Source organism: Gekko japonicus, unplaced genomic scaffold, assembly GCF_001447785.1.
Source record: "Gekko japonicus isolate JY-2015 unplaced genomic scaffold, Gekko_japonicus_V1.1 scaffold3104, whole genome shotgun sequence".
Classification (NCBI taxonomy): Eukaryota; Metazoa; Chordata; class Lepidosauria; order Squamata; family Gekkonidae; genus Gekko; species Gekko japonicus.
Genome location: NW_015166517.1, coordinates 102,068 through 126,034, shown reverse-complemented (window position 1 = coordinate 126,034; position 23,967 = coordinate 102,068). Strand labels below are relative to the sequence as shown.

The 23,967-nt window shown below is 44.0% G+C and overlaps 1 protein-coding gene across 1 annotated transcript in view; it reads right to left on the bottom strand.

Moving 5' to 3' along the window:
* IGF2R (insulin like growth factor 2 receptor) overlaps window positions 1-23,967 on the bottom strand; it is a 97,931-nt gene that overhangs the window by 13,025 nt on the left and 60,939 nt on the right. Inside the window, exons 28-40 of the mRNA XM_015412275.1 lie at window positions 21,106-21,239; window positions 20,850-20,947; window positions 20,282-20,418; window positions 15,495-15,685; window positions 14,624-14,750; window positions 14,235-14,360; window positions 12,083-12,351; window positions 10,556-10,768; window positions 9,297-9,446; window positions 7,950-8,111; window positions 6,336-6,543; window positions 2,422-2,568; window positions 806-1,040 (exon numbers count right to left, since the gene is read on the bottom strand). Of these exons, the coding sequence (XP_015267761.1) occupies window positions 806-1,040; window positions 2,422-2,568; window positions 6,336-6,543; window positions 7,950-8,111; window positions 9,297-9,446; window positions 10,556-10,768; window positions 12,083-12,351; window positions 14,235-14,360; window positions 14,624-14,750; window positions 15,495-15,685; window positions 20,282-20,418; window positions 20,850-20,947; window positions 21,106-21,239 (2,197 nt within the window). The remainder of the gene's footprint in view (window positions 1-805; window positions 1,041-2,421; window positions 2,569-6,335; window positions 6,544-7,949; window positions 8,112-9,296; window positions 9,447-10,555; window positions 10,769-12,082; window positions 12,352-14,234; window positions 14,361-14,623; window positions 14,751-15,494; window positions 15,686-20,281; window positions 20,419-20,849; window positions 20,948-21,105; window positions 21,240-23,967) is intronic.

The window sequence follows — 23,967 nt, the reverse complement described above, 5'->3', positions numbered from 1 at the left end:
GACATGTGATTGGAGTCCTACAGAAGCTCATGGCTTAAGCTATAAAGCAAAAAACCGACAGTTATTATATCAGCAGCAGTCTTGCATAACAATAAACCCAGGCCCTGAGAATTTTGTTTTTCTAGTTCTCCTCCCAACACACATACTCAGTGGCCCCAGTTATTGAACAGTACTCTCTGCTGCCTCCTCTTGGGGCATCCATGCTACAGACTGGCCAACTACGACCCAAATCAACCTCCAAAAGAACTCCCAATCCTGAATGTTTAGTTGCTGGACTGCCCTTATATTTTAGAGCATTTCTACCATCTCGTTTTCTCCCTCCCTCCCTCAAGTTTACACAGATCCAGTGTCCCCGGTCTCCCTCACGCCTTTTGCTTTCTATAACCCTCTATTGTTCTCAGCAGTATCCTGTTAAGTTTGGCAGCTTTCGACTCATACAGAACCTGGTACTCCAACATCACCCCCTACGTTGTGTGTCAACTAGAGGCACACTGGCATTTCTGCTTAATGCACACCCCTTTCCAATTTATAAACCTTCCCAGGATCATTCTGAAGTGCCTGTTCATTGCAAACATTATTTTATTGAGATCAAATGTATAGGATTCCCAAGAAGTGCAGAACCAGAGCGAAGTGTGGCTTAGTGTCAGTGACTTCAAAGTAACACAGGCACATTTAGTTTCCTGGACAATGCAGTCTTTCATCTTGATCAAATATTCAGTCAGCTCACCAAGAAAAAGGGCACGACTCTTCCAGCTAAAGTGAACTGGCTAGGTTTCTACGAGACATACAGAAACAAACTACTTACAAGCTGTCCTTGTCAGCAAACATCCATGATCCTGTGAGTGAGGAGAGCACTCTCAAATCATACGTTTTGTGCTGCTGAATGAATTTGCACTCCATTTTCCTGGGTGGGCACACCACTTGTGTTTTCCATTCAAATGTCACAGCACAGTCAAGGGTCTCACTTAAAAGTCGAGGACTCCCATTACCAGCGCTGTCATCACACTTGAAAATAAAAGTCGACTCCCTATGCCCAGTTACTGGAAGACAAGGAAAAACATTTACCACTGTGAGAAATTAAATCTAACTTCTACAACTCAGGTTTGTTAATAGATGGGAGAAAACAGATGGGAGAAAAAGGACTGTTAGTCCTTCTGTATGTAGCCATGTTGGACTGGTGTGTGAAGCAATTTAGCACTTGGGGGAAATGTGCAGATAGTTCCCTGGGGATGAACTTCTGTGATCATGGCCAGTCCTGTATATTCAGAACATTTACGTTGTCAGAACAGTGGCTTTCATGTCAGACTCAAAAGGAAAACAATATAAAAGCTGCTCATGTGACAGACTGTGCCCAATAAAGCAGAACAAAGAAAGCTCTGAGTTTGAGAGTCCAGAAAGAGTCTGCAAATAAGTCCACAAAAGTTACCTCTCCACATACAAAGTGTACTGTCTGCCTGTCCACAGATGTTTAGTGTACTGATGGCCTGGGGAAAGAATTAAAGCCTCGAAAACCAGAGTTTAATCCTGGTTTAAAATTTCATTTTGAAGAACATTACAGCAGATTGTGGTTAGATGAATGAAGTCTTCAATCTCAGCTTTGTGCACAAAGGGATGGGACAGGGAGTCTTTTTGTTTGTTTGTTTGTTTTTGGGACAGCGAGTCATGTTTATCTGTATCGCAAACAAACTTGGATTTGTTGGAGATGTGTAAATACAGCATCTGAGCCTACATCATTTGAAAATCCAAACAAACTTGGATTTGTTGGAGAAGTGTAAATACAGCATCTGAGCCTACATCACCTGAAAATCCAGTGGACCTGCCCCCCTGAACTAGTTAAACTCACACATGAAGCTGCCTTACACTGAATCAGACTCTTAGTCCATCAAGGTCAGTATTGTCTACTCAGACTGGCAGTGGCTCTCCAGGGTCTTAATGCAGAGGTCCTTCACATCAACGGATGCCAGATGCCTGGAATTGAACCTGGGCTGGGACCTTCTGCATGCCAAGCCCACTGAGCCATGGCTGCCTCATTTTGTGCTCATTTTGCACTGTGGGTAATATTGTATGGAATACTTCCTATTTACTGAAAAAACAGTATAAATAGTTTCAAAATTGAGTTCTAAAAATTATGGGAAATAGCCTCCAAAATATTTACTATAGCATTCATTTTACATTATATGGTTACAGCCCACTTATTTCAAACCATAAAGGGTGAGTGAGCATACACACACACACACACACAATGTTCTGTGTAACATTCCTGACTGTTCATATTTGTCACAAGCTAACAAAACAATTGTTGTTGTTAGCCATTCAGTCGTGTTTGACAAAACAGTACAAACTACAAAATACACCACGATAACTGACACCACACAATAGATACTATAAGCACTTTAAAAAGAGAGAGAGAAGATTCCTTACCATTTCCACAAAATCCCCATTTTTTGTCCCTTTGGAAATCATCAGTGGTAGCACACCATGGCCGTTGTTGCCCTTCCAGAACGCATTTCTCATATCTGACGCCCTTATACCAGAAAGGGAAGACACAAAGCTCATCCATTTCAGTCACTGTAAAAAAAAAAAAAAGGCTTCCATCAATAAAATATACTGTTTGCACCCAAAGCACTCCATTTTAAATGAGACAAGATCTTCCACAGGTTTTAATCATCCGAAGACTGGACTGGCAGCATGCAACAGTGAAGAGCTGTTGATTCAGCCACTGTACTGTACGGTGGACAACTAGGATATCGAATCAATCATGTGCAAGTGTGGAGACAGCTAGCACAGATGGTATTCGGGCTGGAGGCTACCCCTTGTGCTGCTTATTAGCAGATGCTCCTGCTTTTTACGAGGGCCCCAAGGCAGGGAGGACGGGGTACAAATCTGAGTAAATAAAAAATAAATAAATTAAAAGATAGATTTACTTCAGCCTTCTGTTTGCAAGAGTATAAGATGAGACAGAAGGGCAAAACCCTTGTTATCAAAGAGATACAGTGAGTGAATGCCAGTTTGTATGACAGAAAGTATTATCCCACCATTCTGAGATAAAGGCACTCTTTAGCAGAAGGTATCTTTCAGATAAATATATGTATCCAACCAGCAAGAGTACTGGAAAGTAATTCTGTTCTCTAGAGTAACCTGACAAATGCATCTGGGAAGCCCAGAAGCAAGACATGCCCTCCTGTTTGCCCCCAGCCTCTGGCAATCAGAAGCACACCACCTCTGCAACAACAAAAAAAGTAATGGTAGAAGGCCTGGAGACTCCTCAATATGGCAGACAGCCTCCACTTGTCCCGCAAAGGAACCAGGTTGCTAGTGCTTAGAATAAAAAAGGTGGCAGAGCGGTTTTTAAACTAAATCCCAGGGAAAGCTGACAGGAGACGAGATGTCCCTGGTTTGGGATGGCTCATCTCTAGAAGGAAATGGATTAGGACTGGCCACTGAGAGGGTGACAGACAATACTGACTATCTGACAAGGTCTAGAGGTCTAGAGGCCAGAGGACGAAGTGTGCAGGTCCAATGTGTCTGGGGAATTATAGATGTTAGAAGTGTCCAAGTTAAAATGGGGGAGTGCTTAGTGTCAGAGGAGAACATAGATATTGTGGGCATTTCAGAAACTTGGTGGGATGAGAATAATCAGTGGGATACAGTGATTCCTGGGTATAAATGATATCAGAAAGATAGGGAGGGAAGGGTTGGAGGTGGAGTGGCTCTGTATGTCAGAGAGGTTATACAGTCCAGTAAAACTGAGAATCTAAGCGAACCAGATTCACCTATAGAAATGCTATGGGTGGAAACAGAGTGCCCAAAAGGAAGCTTAACTCTGGGAGTTTATTATTGCCCACCAGATCAAAGGTTAGAGGATGATTTTAAAACAGCAAAAGAATTAAGGAAAGCACCTAGATGAAATAACTGTGCCATAATAGGTGATTTTAACTACCCACACATTGACTGGGTCTATGTGTTCGTCAGGAAAAAGAGACTGGGTTTCTAGACACTTTCAATGACTTTACCATGGAACAGATGGTCACAGAACCTTCGAGGGGGGAGGACTTGGTCCTAAGTAATGCTCAAGACCTGGTGAGAGATGTAAACGTGATAGCACCAGTTGGGAACAGTGACCATAATGCTATTAAGTTTAGCATTTATGTAAGTAGGGAGTTGCCCAAAAAGACCAACACAACCACATTTAACTTTAGAAGGGGTAGTTTCTGTCAAATGAGGGGGCTTATGAAGAAGAAACTGAAATAAAAGGTAAGGAGGGTCAGATCCCTTCAAGAAGCTTGGAGACTATTTAAAACTACAATCCTAGGAGCTCAGATAAAATGTATACTGCAAGCTTGGAAAGGTACAAATAGGTATTTAAGAAGTCTGCATGGTTAATGAACAAAGTAAAACAGTAAAAGGTGAGAAGGATTCCTTTAAACAGTGGAAGGCTAGTTCAAGTGAGGTAAATAAAAAAGGACTACAGGCTTTGGCAAATAAAATGCAATTCAGTGATCAGACAGGCAAAAAGGAACTATGAGGAACATATTGCAAAAAACATAAGGACCAACACTAAAAAATTCTTCAAATACATTAGAAGCAAAAACAAGCCAGGGAGGCAGGGGGACCATTGGATGATCAAGAGGTTAAAAGGATTACTAAGGGATGATAGGGAAATGACAGAGAAGCTGAAAGCATTTTTTGCCTCTGTGTTCACTATGGAAGATAGGAGGTGCTCGCCCACTCCAGAATCACCAATTCCAGGAGGGGTGTTAAAAGACCTGAGTCCGATCAAGTTGACGAGAGGAGGCCCTACAACTGATGGACAAATTCAGAAGGCATACATCCAAGAGTTCTGAAGGAACTCAAATGTGAACTTGTGGATCTCCTGACAAAAATATGCAATCACTAAAATCTGCCTCCATTCCCAAGGACTAGAAGGTAGCTAATGTAACCCCTGTCTTTAAAAAGAGTTCCAGAGGAGATCCATAAAATTACAGGCTGGTCAGTCTTACGTTGATACCAGGTAAGTTGGTGGAATCCATTATTAAAATAGAATTAGTAGGCACACTGATGAACAAAAGCTCTGGAGGAAGAATCCACACAGAAGTGCGCTTGCACACAAAAGCTTATACTGTTAATAAAACTTTGTTGGTCTTAAAGGTGCCACTGGACTGTAAGGGAAGATCTGTTCTGCAGCATGGATTCTGTAAGGGTGAACAAACATGTGGACAAGGGTGGCCAAATAGATGTTGTTTACCTGGACTTCCAGAAAGCTTTTAATAAAGCTCCTCATCAAAGGCTCCTAAGTAAACTCAGCAGCCATGGGATAAGAGGACAAGTCCTCTTGTGGATTAAAAACTGGGTAATTAATAGGAAAAAGAGTGAGTTTAAATGGGCAGTTTTCACAGTGGAAGGTGATAAGCAGTGGGGTACCACAGGGCTTGGTACTAGGTCCGATGCTTTTTAACCTGTTCATTAATGATTTGGAGTCAGGAGTAAGAAGTGAAATGGCTAAGTTTGCGGATTACACTAAGTTGTTCAGGGAGGTAAGAACCAGGAAGGACTGTGAGGTGCACTCCATCAGTGGCTATTAACCAAAAGGTATTGATGAAACACTATGTCTGGGACAGTGATGCTCTGTATTCTTGGTGCTTGGGGGGGGGAAACAGTGGGAGGACTTCTGGAGTTCTGGCCCTGGCTGGTGGACCACCTGATGGCACCTGGGTTTTGGCCATTGTATGACACGGAGTGCTGCACTGGATGGGCCACTGGCCTGATCCAACATGACTTCTCTGTAAAATGTCTCAACCTTTTTGGAGAAGCAGAATACAAAATATTACGCAAATGAACACGATCTATCTTAGGCAGGTTATTACCACAGACAGGCACCCACCATTCAGCAGGTACCCAAAATGATGACAGGCAGTAACTCATAATGACTAATAACAGGATTTGTGACTAATATGACCAGTCTCCCATGCTTAGGAGGAACTTCAGACATCTTGTGATTATCATGAGAACTTCTTTCCCTTCTGGTTGTTCTGGTGGTAAACTTCCCCTTATTCACATCATAAGGAGGAAAGGGATGGATAAAAGGCTCCTTAACTGAGCTCTGAACAGCCTTTGAGTATCAGGGCAAGCCTGACATATGAACCTTGACAACCTCCTGGTTATAGTCCGCAAAATGTAAGGATCAGACACACTCAGCATTATGAAAAGATATGACCATTTCGCTCCTTCACATCTCTAATTATCCTTCACATAATTTATGGGGTAGATCAAAAGCCATCTTGAAGCTAAAGGAACACATTTGCTGGTTTGTTGGTAGCAATTTTATAAAGCTTTACCTGGAGGACACCTATCACCTCCCTTATACTGCAAAATGATAGATTCATCTTGATGCCGATAATCCATCTTCATTTGCTTTATGTTACCAAATGAGGCAGCACTCATGCCTGAGACCAGGCATACTGCTGCATCTTTGCATTTTCCTTGGGGCACATCAGCTGCACTGGAACACACTCCAACATGGTAATTCCTAGACCCGGAAGAAACCTGTGTGGGAAGCCAATACCATGCATTACTGAATTGCAAAAAGGATGAACAAATAATGTTTAACTGCACTGATATGCAAAGAAGAGTGCTGGTACAGAAAACAGGGAATCCAACCCAACATTAGTGCTGAGCAGTAGGAAAGTTCAGTGAAAGCTGTCATATTGAGTTTGAATGCTGCAAGTGGCTGCTAATCTCAGTTTCAACTAAGTAGTGCAGTTTAAGATACATATTAACTTGAGACAGTAATCTGCTTCGGTGTTGTTCTCAGGCAAGCATTGTTTACAAAAGACTGATAGTCCTGGGGTTTCCCCGGTATTGCATAGAAAAGCAGGGAATGTAGCAGTTTAAGGTTCCATTCTGGAAGAATAGATATTCTGTGGGGTCACCTAGAAATATGAAGGCCCAGAAAAAACCTGGATCCCCCCCCCCCGTTTTTCTTCACAAGCCCTCACCCCCCAATTCTTCCAACAGAAAAACAAGAAATTTGGGGGAGTACTGAAATAAACTCTTATGAAATATTTTCTCTTTTAGAATTAGTGAAATGCTTTTAAAGACAAGGTGGGCATACGGTAGACACAGACAGCTCTTACATCCAAGATACATTTCTGTACTAAGATACCTAACCTTTATGAGGAGAGTATGCAGGGCTTTCGCTGCTTTTCAGCTGTTGCATACCTGCTGTTGTCCTTTAGACCTGACTTGTGGTTGACCTTTTCATCTCTCCCTCAAACCACTGTGACACACATACCCACAGACTGGATAGGAAGTTGCTTATTGCCCTACCTTGTTGGAGGGGGGAAAAGATCAGAAGGAGGTAGAGCAGAAACTGCATCAAAGCCTCCGAAGAAAACTCTGAAAGTTCCATTAAGAACTGAGCTCTCTCTAACTAGACTGCACATGTACCTTAATTTTTGCATAGGGTGCATCAGCTTCTAGTTCTCTCTCCAGTATTGGGTATATTTGCAATTTTGCTTATAGAAAATTAAGGCATTTATATTTTTTAAATTCCATAAATAAGTCAGATGCTCCAATTTTATATGCTAAGTTACAAATGATGCATTTTATGTTATTAAAGCTGTAAAATTAGTTTAGGTTTGATAGGGCAATAATTATTGCATGTATTTCAGTTTCTCCCAATTTATGTTTTTTGGGGAGGGGGACATTTTTTCATCACGACATCAAAATTCCCAGAAATTTTACATCTCTAGGGTCACCCAGGGAAACATACTAATGCTGGATCTTCCAGCACTAGCTTCAAAAGCTTTCAGAACTGAACAAATGCAAACTAGATAAATCAACAGTCATTCTGGTCTTCAAAGCTGCAATAGCTGGATTCAGAAACTTTGAGCAGAAAGGGTAATTTGGTTTAAAAGCATATAGCTCCCTTACTGGCCACGTCACATCACCTTGTGAGACTGCCTGGAAAGGCCGGAGAGGTTAAAAGTGTAGTGTAACCGCTCATCAGTCACTGAGCAGCCCAAAACATCCACTTCATCAGGGCATACAACTGGAGTGCTCCATTCAAACAGGTATTCACAGTCAAGTCTGTGTATCATTTTTGGCTTTCCCTATGACCAAAGCACAAACAAGGAAACAGAAAATAGTTTAAGGCCTGGACCTCCAGATGCTCAAATAAGAGGAACGAAAGAACAAGCTGTAGCCTTCAGAAATGAAATAGCAACAGACGTTAATTCTGTCATAGCATAAAGGTTAAGTGGGAGGTTTGTCATACGGTTATACTCAGGCTAAGACATATTCATAAGAGGTTTTCATGCATCAAGTATTGTTTAAAAATTGGTTGGTACCCCTAATTATGTTTTCATTTACAGGTTACTGGAATCATCAGATGTTGGAAGCTAAGCAGGGCCAGCCCCGGTTCGTACTTAGATGGGAGACCACCAAGGAAGTCTAGGGCTGCTACGCAGAGGCAGGCATCTCTTGCCTTGAAAACCATACGGTTTTATGTCTTCCAAGACATAAAAAGCAGGAATCTCCTTTGAGAGATGCTCACTGCAGACACTCACATGCAACTGTTACAGCATTTTGCCCCCTGCCCTTAGAGGTTTAGAGAACATTAACTGCAGAACCACTGAGTGTACTTTTTATAAAACAGCACAGAAACTGGTATTCAGGGCAAACAGGGCATCCACATTTAGTCACACCCACACACCCCTTCACAGACAAGCTTTTCTATGCCTGTCCTCCTGCCACAACTGGTATAGAGCATCAGCCCCAATTCTTATACCTTTCCTTTTCCCCATTCCTTCTCAAAAAAAATTAAGATCTCCTTGCAATACATACGGAATATATAAATCTACCTTATTTAAATGTTCCCCAGCTGCACATTCAAGCCTGGCTATGGTATCCGAGTTCCAACTTAGGAAGGCATTGGATCAGTTCTTCAGTTCAAAGTGGCTAGCGCCTTTTATTGCAATTCAGTCAAATATTATTTCAGGAGGGGGGATGGGTATCTGTGCAAGGAGGTTTATTATGCTATAAGCACTGCTACCCTCTTATGCTAAGAAATATTCATGACGAGGTAATGGTGTACCTGCTTGACTGGAAGATTTGTGTAGAGAGAGTCCAAGCCTACAGAAAACAGCCAGGTGTAACTGAAGCAAGTTGAGCAAACCCAGGCGTGTACTTAAAATCTATCCCAACAGTACTGTTTTATCACTCTTCTTCTGTTATGCTCAAATAATTGTTTTCAGAACATACAAGTGTGGCAGGGATCAAAACATGATACCACTTACCATATTTGTTCCTCTGTTGCAATGAAATACAATGCGAGAGGAAAAGTTGAGCGCATTATTTGCGGAACAAGGAGTGGAACTGTTATAAGTAATGTAAACTTCATTTGTCACAGAGTTGAGTTGGGGGATTGCAGGGATATGCCCAATATCCTAAACACAAAAGATGAAATCTGTTACTTTGGTCATCATAATTTCACACATCACTACTGGTCTGATTTTCATTAATGTCAGTGAGCACCAAGGCAGTCCTGAAAGTTCTGCACAACATCAAATACGGCAAGAGAGGAATTAGTTTCTCCTGGGCTGAGTGGTGGTTAGGTTGGAAATAACGAGATTCACTTAAGAACTGTTCTACATGAAACAGAGAATGAGGTAGCAGAATCCTTGGACTGTACCATGTCAACTGCAGAGTGAAGGAGGACTGCTTTTTCAAAGGCTGCTCCCATATTAAATACCACCTCTCTCTGCATGTCTAAAATAAGTACCATTGTGGAGATCCCCTACATTTGAAGTTTGAAGTGGTACAGTCCCTAGTACTACCTCATTCTGCATGATGTGAGCAGTACAGCTCCAAGTGTGTTCCTTAGAATGGCTGACTCTGGAGACTATGGGAGTTAGAGAAAGGGAGATTATTCACTGTTTCTCAGTCTTTGCCTTGTTCCCTAGTTTATAAAATGGACCAATAGGTATGAAGGAACTTTTAGAAATGTATAGCATCAACACAGAAATTTAAAGTCAAATTCCAAAAGATTTCCTTCGCCAAAACACATCACAGTTTTATGGACTGGGATTCAAGTCTATATGCACACCCTTGCCCTGTGATGCTAGACTTTTAAAAAGCCATTTAAATAGCAGACAATCTCCTTCACCCCAATGCCATACCACAATCTGCTTTTGACATTTTGCTTCGTTTCAAAAGAGGCCTGCAATGCAACATTGGGTGCTGCTGTTCAAGATGCATGAGCCCCAACCCACCCTGGGAGCATGACCTTTAGCTGTGCAAAGCCACAGCCCAGCAGAAGTAATTACTTGACAGTGCCCTCCAAGTGTATGTAAGGAGAGGGAGAGATGTATAAAGGCACAAGGCGGGCAGTAAAAGGGCATACAGCCCCAAGCAACAGACTTGCTAAGATTATTTCTCGGGGCCTCTGGCCAACTCAATTGCTTTACCTGTTATTGTTAGAAAGGACCTGTCTGTTAGCAACTGCATTCCAGCAAAATAAGGCATTTTGCTGAAGAGGAATGACTGTGGGACTTACCACAGGATTGCCAGTCACTGGGACCATGCATACAGCTGTTCCAGGTGGACAGCTGACATCTTTGATCGGGTTTAGAGGTTGGCAAATATTTATATAGAAGTCTGGAACAAGGTTGGTCATATCATCTTCATCAAAGGCCTCATAGGAACCCGTTCGATGGATCAAAGGAGAGAGGTCAATTATTGTGCTGCCATTTTTAACAGAGCATTCCATCTGTGGAGGGGAAAAATGGGAAACCTCACAAATTGGCACTTGACGCACATTAGTTCTACTAGCTGAAAACCATCCAGCTAAGCCAAGTGTAGCTAAGCCAAGTGTAGCAGATGAATTGTTATAAGCAACCCCAGCTCTTCTTGGTGCTTCGGCCCTCCTATTAACCAACATTTCACCATGGCCTCTTAAGCACTTCACCCCACCCCATCTCTTTGCACTCTCACAAACACAACTGATAGCACTCATGTCTTAGGTTCTAGCTCAAACATGCTTATTTGGAAGCACAGACCAATGGCTGCAACTGCCAACACTTGTCCAGGGGCTGGGCAACTAACCAAGGCAGAAGTTACTTTGCTGCTATGTCCCTGTCAAGATAAGAGCTACGTTTTGGGGAGTACTTTCCTCATGAGGACAATTTAACTTTAGGGAAGTTGTTGCTGCTTGGAGAACATGGCTGGTTTTCAATTAATCAGAAGCTACACGTTCCAGCGCACGATGGCACACTGAGGATTAACAGGGAAAAGGTCACATATCGTTCGGACCGTTCCCCTCAGCTTTGCTGCCCTGTACCACAGCACATACATAGGCCCAGTATAGACATCATGCTACGCAGGGTTAGGTAGCTGTGCCATGGGATCACACATTCCCTCTGCACCCAACCCCTGCCTCCACATGCACATTCTCACTGCCTGCTCCCACCTGCAGAGCAATGGGACATCCAGCTACAGTTAACGCAGCTTAAGCGTTAATGGGAACTCTGTTTCAGAACCCCTACAGCCAGGGCTCTTTTAAAAAAAAAAGAGAGAGAGAGATGCTGGAACTCTCAAGAGGGAAATGAAGTTTTCAATCTGTATACTGAAAGCTCATTAACTTTTAAACGTTTTAAAAATAATTTTGTTGAAAAGGTTCTGGAACTCCATTCCAGTGCTTTCCCCCAGAAAAAAAGTCCTTTGCTGCTATGTTCCCTATGTCCCTGTCAAGATAAGAGCTAAGTGTTGGGGAGTACAAATACCCTCATTGTCATAAAATCCCAGGCAGCATTAGTATAGCACTGGGCCCAAGTTATTTGCTAAAAGACATTTTGCAGGGCTGTCTAATCAGAAAATGTGTATCCCTCTACAAAAAAGCCAAAAAAGCCAAGGCAGCACGAATCTAGTTTTATGAATCTGAAAACTTCAGTACAAATGAAGATAACTCTGGAAGATTTGAACAATATTTGCTCCACCCCCTGTATAAAATGCAATTCATAGGCAGAGTTGTTATTCCTATACTGATTCCTGTAAGCAGAACTTGGTAACGTTTCCATTCCCTTACCGCCCTCTCCTCTTCACAGGCTAAGGGAGTGTGCCACGAGAAATCATGAGTGCAGGTCGTCTCATCAAAGGCATCGATGACAGGCTGGCTACCACGCCCAGCATTGGGCCTGCACAGAAAGCTGAAATAACTTGTGTACTTCAAGTCAGGATTTCCAGGGCAAGGGTCTCCATCTTTGTAGACAAGTTTCAACACTTTATTTTCGTAAGTTAACATTTTGCTTAGTCTTCCAGCATTAATTTGCTGCTGGCCAGCAGTGAGGCAGACACCTGTTACCAAATTCAAGAGTGCAACATTAGTGTTTTTGAGAATGCTTAAAAATTCTGTTAAAGCAATTTCTATTTATTTACAAGTTGTATACGCCACCTTTCTACCCTCAAAATCGCCAAGGTGGTTTAGCAGATTAAAAATATAAATTAAAAAAAATCTCAAAAACCATTAAACCAAACCAAAAACACACCACTAAAACAATTAACGCCAAGTTAAAAATACATGTACAATGCAATAAAATACACATAGTGCAGGAAGGAGGATCACTGAGGGAACACCAGATGAAACAAAAAAGTTTTCACCTGCAAGCAGAAGATGGCAACAGAAGGGCCCAGATGAGTCTCCCTGGGGAGAAGTTCCAGAGTCTTGGTGCCACAACTGAGAAGGCCCTCTCCTGGGTTGTCACACACCTAATCTCAGAAGGTGGTGATGCCTTCAAAGATGATTGTAGTAGGTTCATAGGTAGGTTCATAAGTGAGTACAAGGCTCTTCAGGTATGTTGTTACCAAACATATATGGCTTTAAAGATCAAGATCAGCACCTTGAATTGTGCCCGGAAACAAGCTGGGAGACAGTGTAGATGGGCCAAGACTGGAGTGATATGGCCCTTATGATCTTACTTATCAGCATTCTAATGGCAACACTTTGTACCAATTCAAATTTTCGAACACTTTTGAAGGGCAGTCCTATGAAGAGTGCACTGCAGTAATCAAACTTAGATTAACCAGGGCGTGTATCACAGTGGCCAGATCCTTTCTGTCCAAGGAAGGCTGTAGCTGGCTAACTAGTCACAGCTGCCAAAAGGCACTCTGCTGATCCAGTAGTAGGCCTGGGTGAAAGAGAACTAACTGCCCAGCTAACACACCTGTTCCTTTGAGGGGGGTGCAACCCCATATAGAAGGGGTGACACCTTAATATCCAGTCAGTGGACTTTAAAATCTACTCTTGATCAACTACATTTTAACACAAGTGAACAATAATTGCACTAGTTTTATAAGTAATTCAGAGCAAGACTTGGTCTGAAGACTTCAGTAAAGAAAAAAGAGAGGCCAAGTCCATTGTCTAAGAGTTAGATTCAAAAGAACATGAACTCTGGTTACAGAACAAATTTTTCCTGATTCTCCCCATCTGCGAAGTTTGAGGAACCCTTGAGAACATTTGATAAGACATGGAGAGGAGGAGGACGAGCGAGCAGTTAATCTATAGAAACTGCAGATTCTCCATTGCATGAACAGTAGTATCTTCTGCTCATACAAGAGCAAATTTGGACCCAACTCTAAGAGTAGGGATGAAGAAAAAGAACTGGCTCCACAAATGCTGGATTCATGCTTTTCAGTAACTCACTATCTTAAGGCAGTTCTTTGTGCTCAGTTCCCAGTCTGTAAAAATGGGAGTAACAGTGGCCTACCACAGAAGCTTGTGGTGAAAATTCATTAAACCAGGATTACCTAGACTCCAGCATCTAGAGTACAGACTAGGCAAATTAAAATTTGTTTCCCACCCTCCCTCCATATATGCTGAGATTCTAAATTAGGATTTAATCACATTTGTGTGCAGAGCATGATTGGTGTCCAGTTTTCCTACAAAGGGGAAGGAAGGAGGGGCCAGAAGAACATACCCACACAAGCAAACTACATTTAAATTAGACTGGAGTTTATTTGCAGCTTGGCACGATACCTGAATGCAGCTCTAAGCTCTTCGGCGAGACTGTAAACAGAACGAGTACCCTTTCGCTCATCTCAAACCAGCAACTGCTGATTTTGTCTACTTAGATAGGGTTGAAGTGAAGACTGTTCACTGATAAAATCTCCGTGGGAGAGGAGGAGTATTTTTGATAGGCTCATAATCAGTTAACAAGCTGCTGAGAGGAGGGGAATCTTACCAACTCCGCCACCACAGGGGCTTTTAGCTTCGTCACACACATGAAGTTGGATTGTCCTCCGGTTCCTGAAGTCATGGACAGTATAGCCATCCTGCCTCTTTAGAGGGTTAAGGTCAAAGAGATGTCCTGTAAGAAATTGGAAAGTGTGAGAATAAGGGTAGGGGGGAAAGTTAATCCTGCAGCAAGAACCAGAAGAGCGCCTTCTTTCATCAAAAGGCAGAAGATGCCCAAGTACCACTGGTCTTCCTTTCAGCAAGAGGGTGTGAAATAGAAACCAACAGTGAGTAACCAAAGCCAAGAGCATGCTCCTGCCCTCACCCTGGCAGAAAGCTCAGAGCCAGTTCCGGTAACTACCTTGCCAGACCCACATTTGCGCCTAAAGAAGTTACCTGTAAGGGGGTTGGTTACTTTGCAATTATTCTGTATGTTGCTTTTCAGAGGACAAGCAGCAGCAGTGAGCCACAGAAAAGTATATTCACACTCCTCAATTTCCGTTATGAGTTCCGGCTTGGAGTCCTGAACAAAACAATTGGGGGGGGGGGAGTGAACAATAGAAAAACTGTTGCACAAGAGTATGGCTGATTTTTATAAAGGAGCAAAATACGGTAATGGTCGCTGCCAGGGAGCAGCAACTTTTTCTCGGATGATGAAATAGTCCAAGACAGAAGTTTAAGTACTACCCAAGTTATTGCGACTGGCACTGAGGAATTACATAGATGTGATGAGGGAAGAACCATGAACTAATCTTGTGCCATATTTCAGCCTGTAATCTGTAGCTGAAGAGGCAGTGCAAAAGGAAAGAGCACTTAATCCCCATTTTCATAATTTCATTCGACTCTGTCCATGACCTTCCCCCTAAAGCTATTTACTTTAAGGAGAAAAACCACACAGGAAACAGCAGACTGCCACAAATGCATCTGCCCTTTTTATTTTCAAAACTGCAGTTTGATTTACGAATCTCTTATCACATCTACTGAAACCAAATCTTTCTCTCTCTCTCCCTCTCTCAGCTTTCACCATCACCTAGCCAGTTCCCTACACAGGGAACCCATAAACCAGCTACTCTGTGTTTAGCAGTTTGGTTATCTGCATTACTCTGCCAACTGTTAAGGGGGGGGGGGGTTGGACCATGCATGAGGTTCAGAGGTATGCCAAAGCTGTCAAATGCACAGATTCAGGGTTTCGTATGCCCCCACCAAATGTGCAGCTGTTCTTCTCCCTTCCACCACTGTAAAATCTACTCTGTTGGGACATACTTACAATTCTGTCTTCATCACACAGCAAACGTATTATTGTGGACTTTTTGCGGATCTGGTCAGGACATTTATCTCCATTGATGTATTTAAGAACAAAAACACCATTTTCTCTTCGTAGTCCCTCAGCCACCTCACCTAAGTTGACATATTTGGACTCATTCTTCAGGCAGACTGCTGTATCTGGTCGGCAGAAGTCTACAGAGTTTGGCCAAAAACAAAACGACAAATTTTTGCACTGTTTCCTTGTCTATCACTCCAATCTTTTCTTGCTATTATTCTCTAGAAGTAATGTGCTCAAAAGATATACTATATCTATACATAGAAGATTGACCAGACACACTTAAAGCTCATTCAGATATGCATTTTGAGTGGTCTACGCCTTGTGATGAGGGAACTCATCACAATGTACTGCTTTAGTTTTATGTGATGAAATGTTTAGTCTTCTGAAAGTAACCTATACACTTCCAGAGGTTTTCAAGACTTCTTTTGACGTTCTAAATTCATTCAGAGGCTTTCACATGGGGGCATCCTTGCATATGTACACAAAGGTAGTATTATGTTTCACAAGCTACATACATAATAAAGTCTTCATGCATTTCCATGCATGAATCACAACAGCCAATCTCTTAAGCATATCTGGTGATTGTTTTGGATATATCAAGGAATTCCAAGCTTATATTAACTGGCAAAAATACTTAACACAAACTTGGGTTGACATCCTTATCAGCATTCACCAAGTGATGGATCCTTCTGACAGTTCAACTATTCCTTGGAAAGGTTTATATATGCATCATTTGCAGCTGACTCAAAACACTATTCTGTTAATCCACTTTTTAAAAAAATGAAGTCGATTCAATTTGAGATAATGTATTGATAAAAGTCACCATCTGATACAGCAATCAAGCTACGAGCCATGTATGTTTCGCCTAAGCTTTCAGCATATCTTTCTTTCCTACATGTGTGAATAAACCTGTCCAAACTCTACAGTTTGAGCACAGGATAATATATAGTACAGGCCAAGCACACTAAATCAAACTAGCTTCCACAGAAGAATTACTCTTCTTTACAATCCTCCTCATAAAACTCTGGCCCCTTTTCCAACCACTGGGGAGAACCTGATGTTCCAAGGAACAGGGCAAACTCCTTACTAGCCACCACCTGCTTGAGACCATGTCAAACACAAGCAGCAATGGCAGTATACAATATATTCTTCTGGCTTATTAGTATGATGGGAAGAAGGAAATCCTGAACTAGAATATTCTGAAACAAGGTAAGAGTCCAATTTAATACTACTGGCAAGTATGACCCTTTACTCATAGGGACGATCCTCCTTTAGGTATTTCTGTTATAAAGGTAAAGGTAAAGGTTCCCTTGCTCGAAAGCCAGTCGAGTCCAACTCTAGGGTTGCGGTGCTCATCTCCGTTTCAAAGCCGAAGAGCCAGCACTGTCCAAAGACGTTTCCGTGGTCATGGGGTCGGCATGACTAAACACCAAGGCGCACGGAACGCTGTTACCTTCCCACCAAAGTGGTACCTATTTATCTACTTGCAATTTCTTGCTTTCGAACTGCTAGGTTGGCAGGAGCTGGAACTAGATACGGGAGCTCACTCCGTCTTGCGGCACCCGGGTCTTGAACTGCTGAACTACTGACCTTCCACAGCCTGCAGTTCAGCGTCTTAACCACTTGAGCCACTGCAGCTCCATTTCTGTTATAACACTGTAGTTAAAGCTTTGCCTGAACTCACCTAGGTGGGTTCTGTTTGGTTTTTGTTCCTCAGTTGTTTACAGAAGGCAGCTCATGAACACATGAAGCTGCCTTATAACTGAATCAAACCCTTGGGTTCATCAAGGTCAGTATTATCTACTCAGACTGGCAGGAGCTCTTCAAGGTCTTAGGCAGAGGTCTTTCAAATCACCTTCTGCGTTGCCCTTTTAAGTGGAGCTGCCGGGGGACTGAATGTGGGACCTTCTGCATGCAAAGCGGATGCTCTACCACTGAGCCATGGCCCCTCCCCATCTATGTGATTTTCCTACATGTCCCACATCCACTTTTTTTTTTACATACTAGATAGGAATCAACATTTCTTGTTATATAGGTCATGTCCTCCCTTGCTTCAGGGGAATTTCACTCCCAACAAGACCGGGCTAGTAGACTGCTGCACATACAGTATGTTGGAAAATAGCAATCATCGTAGAAGGTGAAATTCTGAGCTGTTGATTGGTGAAGTAGACCATACTAGCGTGCACAGCATGCCTACATGGCCACTCTTCTGTTTCTTCCCAGCCCATGTAATACAGCTGCTTGCCTGCTCACTTATCACACTCCTTCTGTGCCTGTCATGTACTTTCTGATAGAGAACTCCAAGTTCTCGAACAACTCAAGCAGCAAGGTGAGTCAACTACGCAGTCTGTACAATTCAAATTTCCATAACATGGGGAGGGAGTAGCATAAGTCTGTTGCAGCTGAAACAAAGAATCTTCTGGCAGCTTTCCCAGACCACAGCCTACTTCTTTCAGATGCATGAGGAATTACATTCAACTGGCTGAGGCTACAAAACAGCATGAGATGCAAGAACAGGTCAGATTCTCAACTCTAGTGAGAAGCTTCTAAATTGGAATTTGCAAGCAGGTTTGATTTATGTTGGACACAGTAGAGGCTTGGGACGATTAGTTCACCACAAAGCAATTTCCCTTCCTTACTGCTTATGTAAATTATTCAGATTCATTCTATTTTGCTAATCCACACCCACTCTAAGTAGATCATTTAATCTTTTTTAAAAAAAGAATTGTTTGTTTTATATGATATGATTTGAGCTGCCCTGAGCTTGCTTGCACGGTAGGGCAGAATATAAACCCCATTAAATAAATAAATAAAACAATCCTGACTGGATCTGATTTTCGTCTGTGCTCTGGAACAATGCAACACAGTGCAAATGTACAAAACATAACATACAATTTAATAATACAACTGCAAGTGCTAAAATATTTTAAAAACAGCAATCTTATAGTTAGCACTCATTATTGTATTATTAAATTATCTATATATCTAATAGTAAAGTGGCCCCGTCTGTGCGGATATCTAAATCCACACTTCGGGGGCACCTGGGGGGGAGGGAGAGGTTTGTGCACACGTGGGGCAGTCCCCACATGTGCACAAAAATCCTAAATGTTGAAAAAAAAATCCCCCCCGTTTTTTTAAATCCCCCCGAAACTCACAGAGCGTCCCCTGCGCATGCACAGGGAACGCTCTGCGAAGGCCGCCGCCACTTGGGAGGGAAGCGGCGAGTGGCGAGCAGGGAGGGGGGCCTCTCGGCCCTCGGCTCGGAGCCGGGGGGAGGGGGGGAAGCTGCCGCCGCTTGGGAAGAAAGCGGCGAGTGGCGAGCAGGGAGGGGGGGCAGAGCGGCGAGGCTTGCGAAAACTCCGAGCCGCAGCGAGAAAAGAGCCGGCAGAAGAAGGGCGGGCTCTGCTTTGCCCGCGCCTCAAGTGACTCCGGTGGGCCTCCTGACTGGGGAGCTGCTGCAGCGCCTACTGCTATCGGCACATGGCCCAGCCTGGAGCCTCCTGCGAGCCCCAGAACGTGCTGCTGGCCAAGATCGTGATGGCCGGGGAGCCCGACTTGGGCAAAACCCCCATCCTGAGGCGATACACGCAGACCTCGCAGTCGCAGCCCGCTTCCTTGATCACCACCGTCGGTACGTCAGAGGAGCTCCGCCTCCCCTCCCCCGTCTCATCTCTGCCCGGTGGGAGAGAGAGAGAGACAGAGAGAGAGACACTGGGGGGGAAGAGAGAGAACGGGGAGGAGAGAGAGAGACAGAGAGAGAGACACTGGGGGGAAGAGAGAGAATGGGGGGGAGAGAGACACAGAGAGAGACACTGGGTGGGAAGAGAGAGAAACGGGGAGACAGAGACTGGGGGGGCCGGCGAGCCGGGGGGGGTAGTTGAGGGGGGGTGGAGGAGACGGGGGAACCAACAGGATGGGGGGGAAGCTTACCTGCTTCTTCTTCCTCCCCTGCTCTGTGTAGAGCTCCCCCGCTCCTCCCCCCCGCGATTTTCGCGGGTCCCCTTTCTTGTATATTATATTTTGTACATTTGCACTACATGTGGAGTTATATTTTGCTTTCCTTTTCTTTTTGGTCACCTCTCTTGTGCAGGGTTGTGTTTTTCTCCCCTTTTTCGGTTGTACTCTGCAACAATGCAACAACTATAAACTAAGAAATTGGAGTGTCTTAAACTTCTTGTAGTAGCTCTCTTCCCCTTCAGGATAAAGCTCTGTGCCAACTAAATGTTAACACTTTATGCATCTGATAAAAGCAGATTCTGGCACAGGAAAGCTTATGGCACAACAGATGTGTTCATCCCTAGATTGTCATAAGGATCTCTGCAGTTTACTTAGCACTGAGCTTCTGCTAGCAGATCCATTACAACAACTGGTGAGGTTCAGGACTAGGTGAGCAGAGAGCTACTTACCTAGTCCTGCTTGAATCTCAACAGCATCTCAGTATCTGCAGAGAGAACTTCCCAACTGTGTAGTCTTCCCAGTATTCCCCATGGACACAAATTTACCTTGAATTACATAAATTTTCTCATTTTGTGGCAGTTTCTAAAACAACGGGCCCTGTAAGGAACACCTCCCCATCCCACCCCTTCAGCCATAATTTGTACATAATGAATTGTTAGCATGTTGTGACACAGAATCTAGGTTTCCTTTAGGTAATATACCATGGATATACATTCCCCACCCTGACCACAAGATTTCTAGATAAGCATTCTATTAGTTTGCCCAGTTATTACCTGCACTTTGATATGGAACTAAAGATTTACAGACGTTGATGTAATATTTCTGTAAGGAGCCAGCATCTGAAATTACTTCCCAGTTTTCTTTATACCGTGTAAGAGAAGAGAGATCGTATGAGTTGCCATCACTATCTCTGCAATAAAGTAAATATATATATTTTAAAACCATGTCCTGCAAATAAGCGAATCAATACTTATGCTGCACTGACAGTAGGGGACCGCTTTTCAGGGCTACCAAATAATTTACACCGGCTTCCAGTCTCAGACCCCAAACTAGATATAGCTGCGGTACTGCCCTACTCTGATTTCATTACTCTGAATGTGCTACAAGTGGTATCACAAGGCCCTGGGGTCCAGAAGCTGGGAACTGGCACAACTGGGTGATACTTTGACAGCCTCCAGTTGTTAGAGATGCTGTTTCTAGTGGGGGGGGGGAGAACTCACGCTCCTACAGATATTGTACAAACTTACTGCTAGAATGGTCTACGCATTACATTTTTTACAAGACAGGATGGCAAGACCTAAGTAATACACTTCAAAACCCCACTGAAATAAGGTAACTTACTTATAGGAACAGTCTATGGATTTGTAGGGGGGGCAGGCAAAAGGGGTGTGCCATTCAAACATATAGGTACAATCTTCCGTTTCCTTCAGGAACACAGGCTGAGAAAACAAAGTAAGTCTATTACATATAGCCATATAGAAATTATGTAACAAATCCCTGTTATGAGCAACTTATCACACAGAATACAGCTGCTTCCCATAAGGACAGGAAGTGAAGTGACTTGTGAAGAAATGGGAGTTTGCGATCATCTGCTTACCTCCAAACTGTCATGAGGGTCACAGTAAAAAAATATAGCTGTTGACCGATTATATATTTTGTGGCATATCTCTCCTCCGGTATAGTTAATCTTGATCAATCTATTTTCATAAGTCAGCTTCGCGGTGTATAATCCTAACAGTAAAATATTTAAAGGAAGTATTAAAGGTAGGCTGGAAACATCAGGAGGAAGGATTTCAGCTGGTATTACAGGTGGCGGGCAGGATTACTCTCTCTGCCAATGTTCAGTTTGCCAAGTACACTAAAGAAAATCATGACCTGACACAATCTGATCTCGTTTTAGCTTCCATCTTATTTATTTTTAATAGAATATGGATATAGGATGACTGGCAGCCCACCAGAAAGCTTTCTGTTGCATTTTGGCTGCTTCCTTTTAGAACCTTTTTAGATCCCTTCCAGTCCAGTTTTCGCCTGGGCCACAGGACGGAGACGGCACTGGTCACCCTCACAGATGACCTCTGAAGGCATCTGGATCGGGGCGGATCGGCAATGCTGTTGTTGTTACACCTGTCAATAGCATTCGACATGGTAAACCATCAGCTACTGATCCACTGCCTCGCCAACACTGGAGTCCAGGGACTGGCCTTGCCATGGCTTGCCTCGTTTCTCCAAGGTCAGGGACAAAGGGTGGCACTGGGGGAACAGCTATCCCGAAGGCACCCACTGGATTGTGGAGTGTCCCACGGGGCTGTGTTGTTCCCAATGCTTTTTAACATCTATATGAGTCCCCTTGCCCAGATGGCCTGGAGACATGGGCTGGGATGTCACCAGTATGCGGATGACACCCAGCTGTACCAGTTGTTGAGTGGCCAGTCTGACTCCAAACCGGGATATTTGGACCGGGCATTACAAGCTGTGGCTAATTGGCTTAGGCTGAGCCGCCTGAAATTGAATCAGATGAAGACGGAGGTCCTGTGCCTGAGTCAGGGCAGACTGAGGGTAGGGAGCCCGCTCCCAACCTTTGATGGCGCACCGTTGGTGCCAGCGCCAGAGGTTAGGAGTTTGGGAACGCTCCTATATACTTCCTTAACAACGGAGGCCCAGGTAGCAGCCACTGCCAAAGCGGCCTTTTATCATCTTCGGCTGATCAGGCAGCTGGCTCCCTTCCTTGAACACGACTTGGCAACAGTGATCCATGTGATGGTCACCTCGAGACTGGACTACTGTAATGCTCTCTACATGGGGCTGCCCTTGTCCCAAATCCGGAAGCTGCAGCTAGTGCAAAATGCTGCAGCCAGGCTTTTGATGGGACTCCCTATGCGGGAGCACATCCAGCCTGTGCTGAAGGCATTGCACTGGCTCCCAATAGCATACCAGATTTGTTTCAAAGTGCTGGTGCTCACCTTTAAAAGCCCTTTATGGCCAGGGACCTGCATACCTGAGGGACTGCCTTTCCCTGCATGTTCCCAAGAGAGCACTGCGATCAGGGGCCCAGAACCGACTGGCCCTCCCGGCTGGTGCCAGGGCTTTTTCGGCGGTGGCTCCATCCTGGTGGAATGCGCTCCCAGAGGAGATCAGGGCCCTGAGGGACCTTTTACAGTTCCACAGGTCCTGTAACATAGAGCTCTTCCGCCAGGCATTTGGAGCCACCACCACCACTACGAACACTGACAGTTGAAGGCGGGAGCCTTGTTTCCTTGGAATCTTTACCTATAGCCTATGTGACCTGCTGGAAAGACTATCATAGAAGATCGAGGAGCCGGCTATGAGGAAACAGATCGGAGCAACAGCTGCTATTGTGGAATCATGGACACTAGCACTTTATTATATTATGTAGAATTGATTTTAGAACTGTTTTAATTGCAACATATTCCATGTTTATTGTAAACTGTGTGTGGATTTTATGTAAGCTGACCTGAGCCAGCCTTGGCCGGGAGGGCGGGGTAGAAATCCAATAAATAATTCCTCATGAGGAGATGGCAGTGTTGACACCTGTTTACTTGGTACCCGTGACACAAGACTTTGAGGTTTGGAGCAGGGCTGCATGCAGAATGTGGGGAATGAGATCAGATAAAAAGCTAGAGTGACACATGCTCCTTGATTTCCAATTTGATTTGGGAAACCCATCAGTCTCTTTCTGCTCTTCCTCCTGGGTGGGGCTGGCCTACTCCCAACAATGAAAAAAGGATGGCCCAACAGGGTATGTGGAGATGGCCAAGGCTGGAGGTGGATACTGTAACTTTTGATAGCGCAAGGGTACTTCTATGCACTAGAGATACTGAACCTATGTCAGTGATACTCAGTGTCTCAGGGGCCACACGTGGCTGTTTTACATGCCACCTGTGGCTCTTCTGAGCATTGTCCCACAACATGACACCCACCTCATGTTTTAGGAAAGCAGGCAAGGCCTAATGGGCACTGACTGGTGAGGTTTGTGGTTGCTAGGTGATGCTCATCTTGAAACGGCTGCTATTGGAGGGACTGGAGGACAGGTAAACGGCAAGCCTCCCTGAGGTGCAGGCCTCAGGCCAGGGATGGAACAAAGGGGTTTCTCCAACAACCCACCACCCTCCTCTGAGCCTCTGTATTCTCATCTCAGTACCTGGGCGGCTGCCAACAGGAGAGCAAGCTAGCTATTAAAGACAGAGTAAAACCACCACAACAGCAAGCTGACCACAGCAGGATGGTGGAGGTGGTGGTTTTATTTCCTTTTCTTCACATACAGGCTACTCTCCTTTAGGCATCTTGGCAATCCCTCTCACCCAAGCTGCTGTGCCTCATGCTGGGGAGACAGGGAGAAGGCAGAAAATGAAGGGGAAAGTACACTGGCTTCTTACAAAGACGGGCTTCACAATTACTTCCCCCTGCCTTCTCACCCTCTCTCTGGCATGAGGCACAGGAG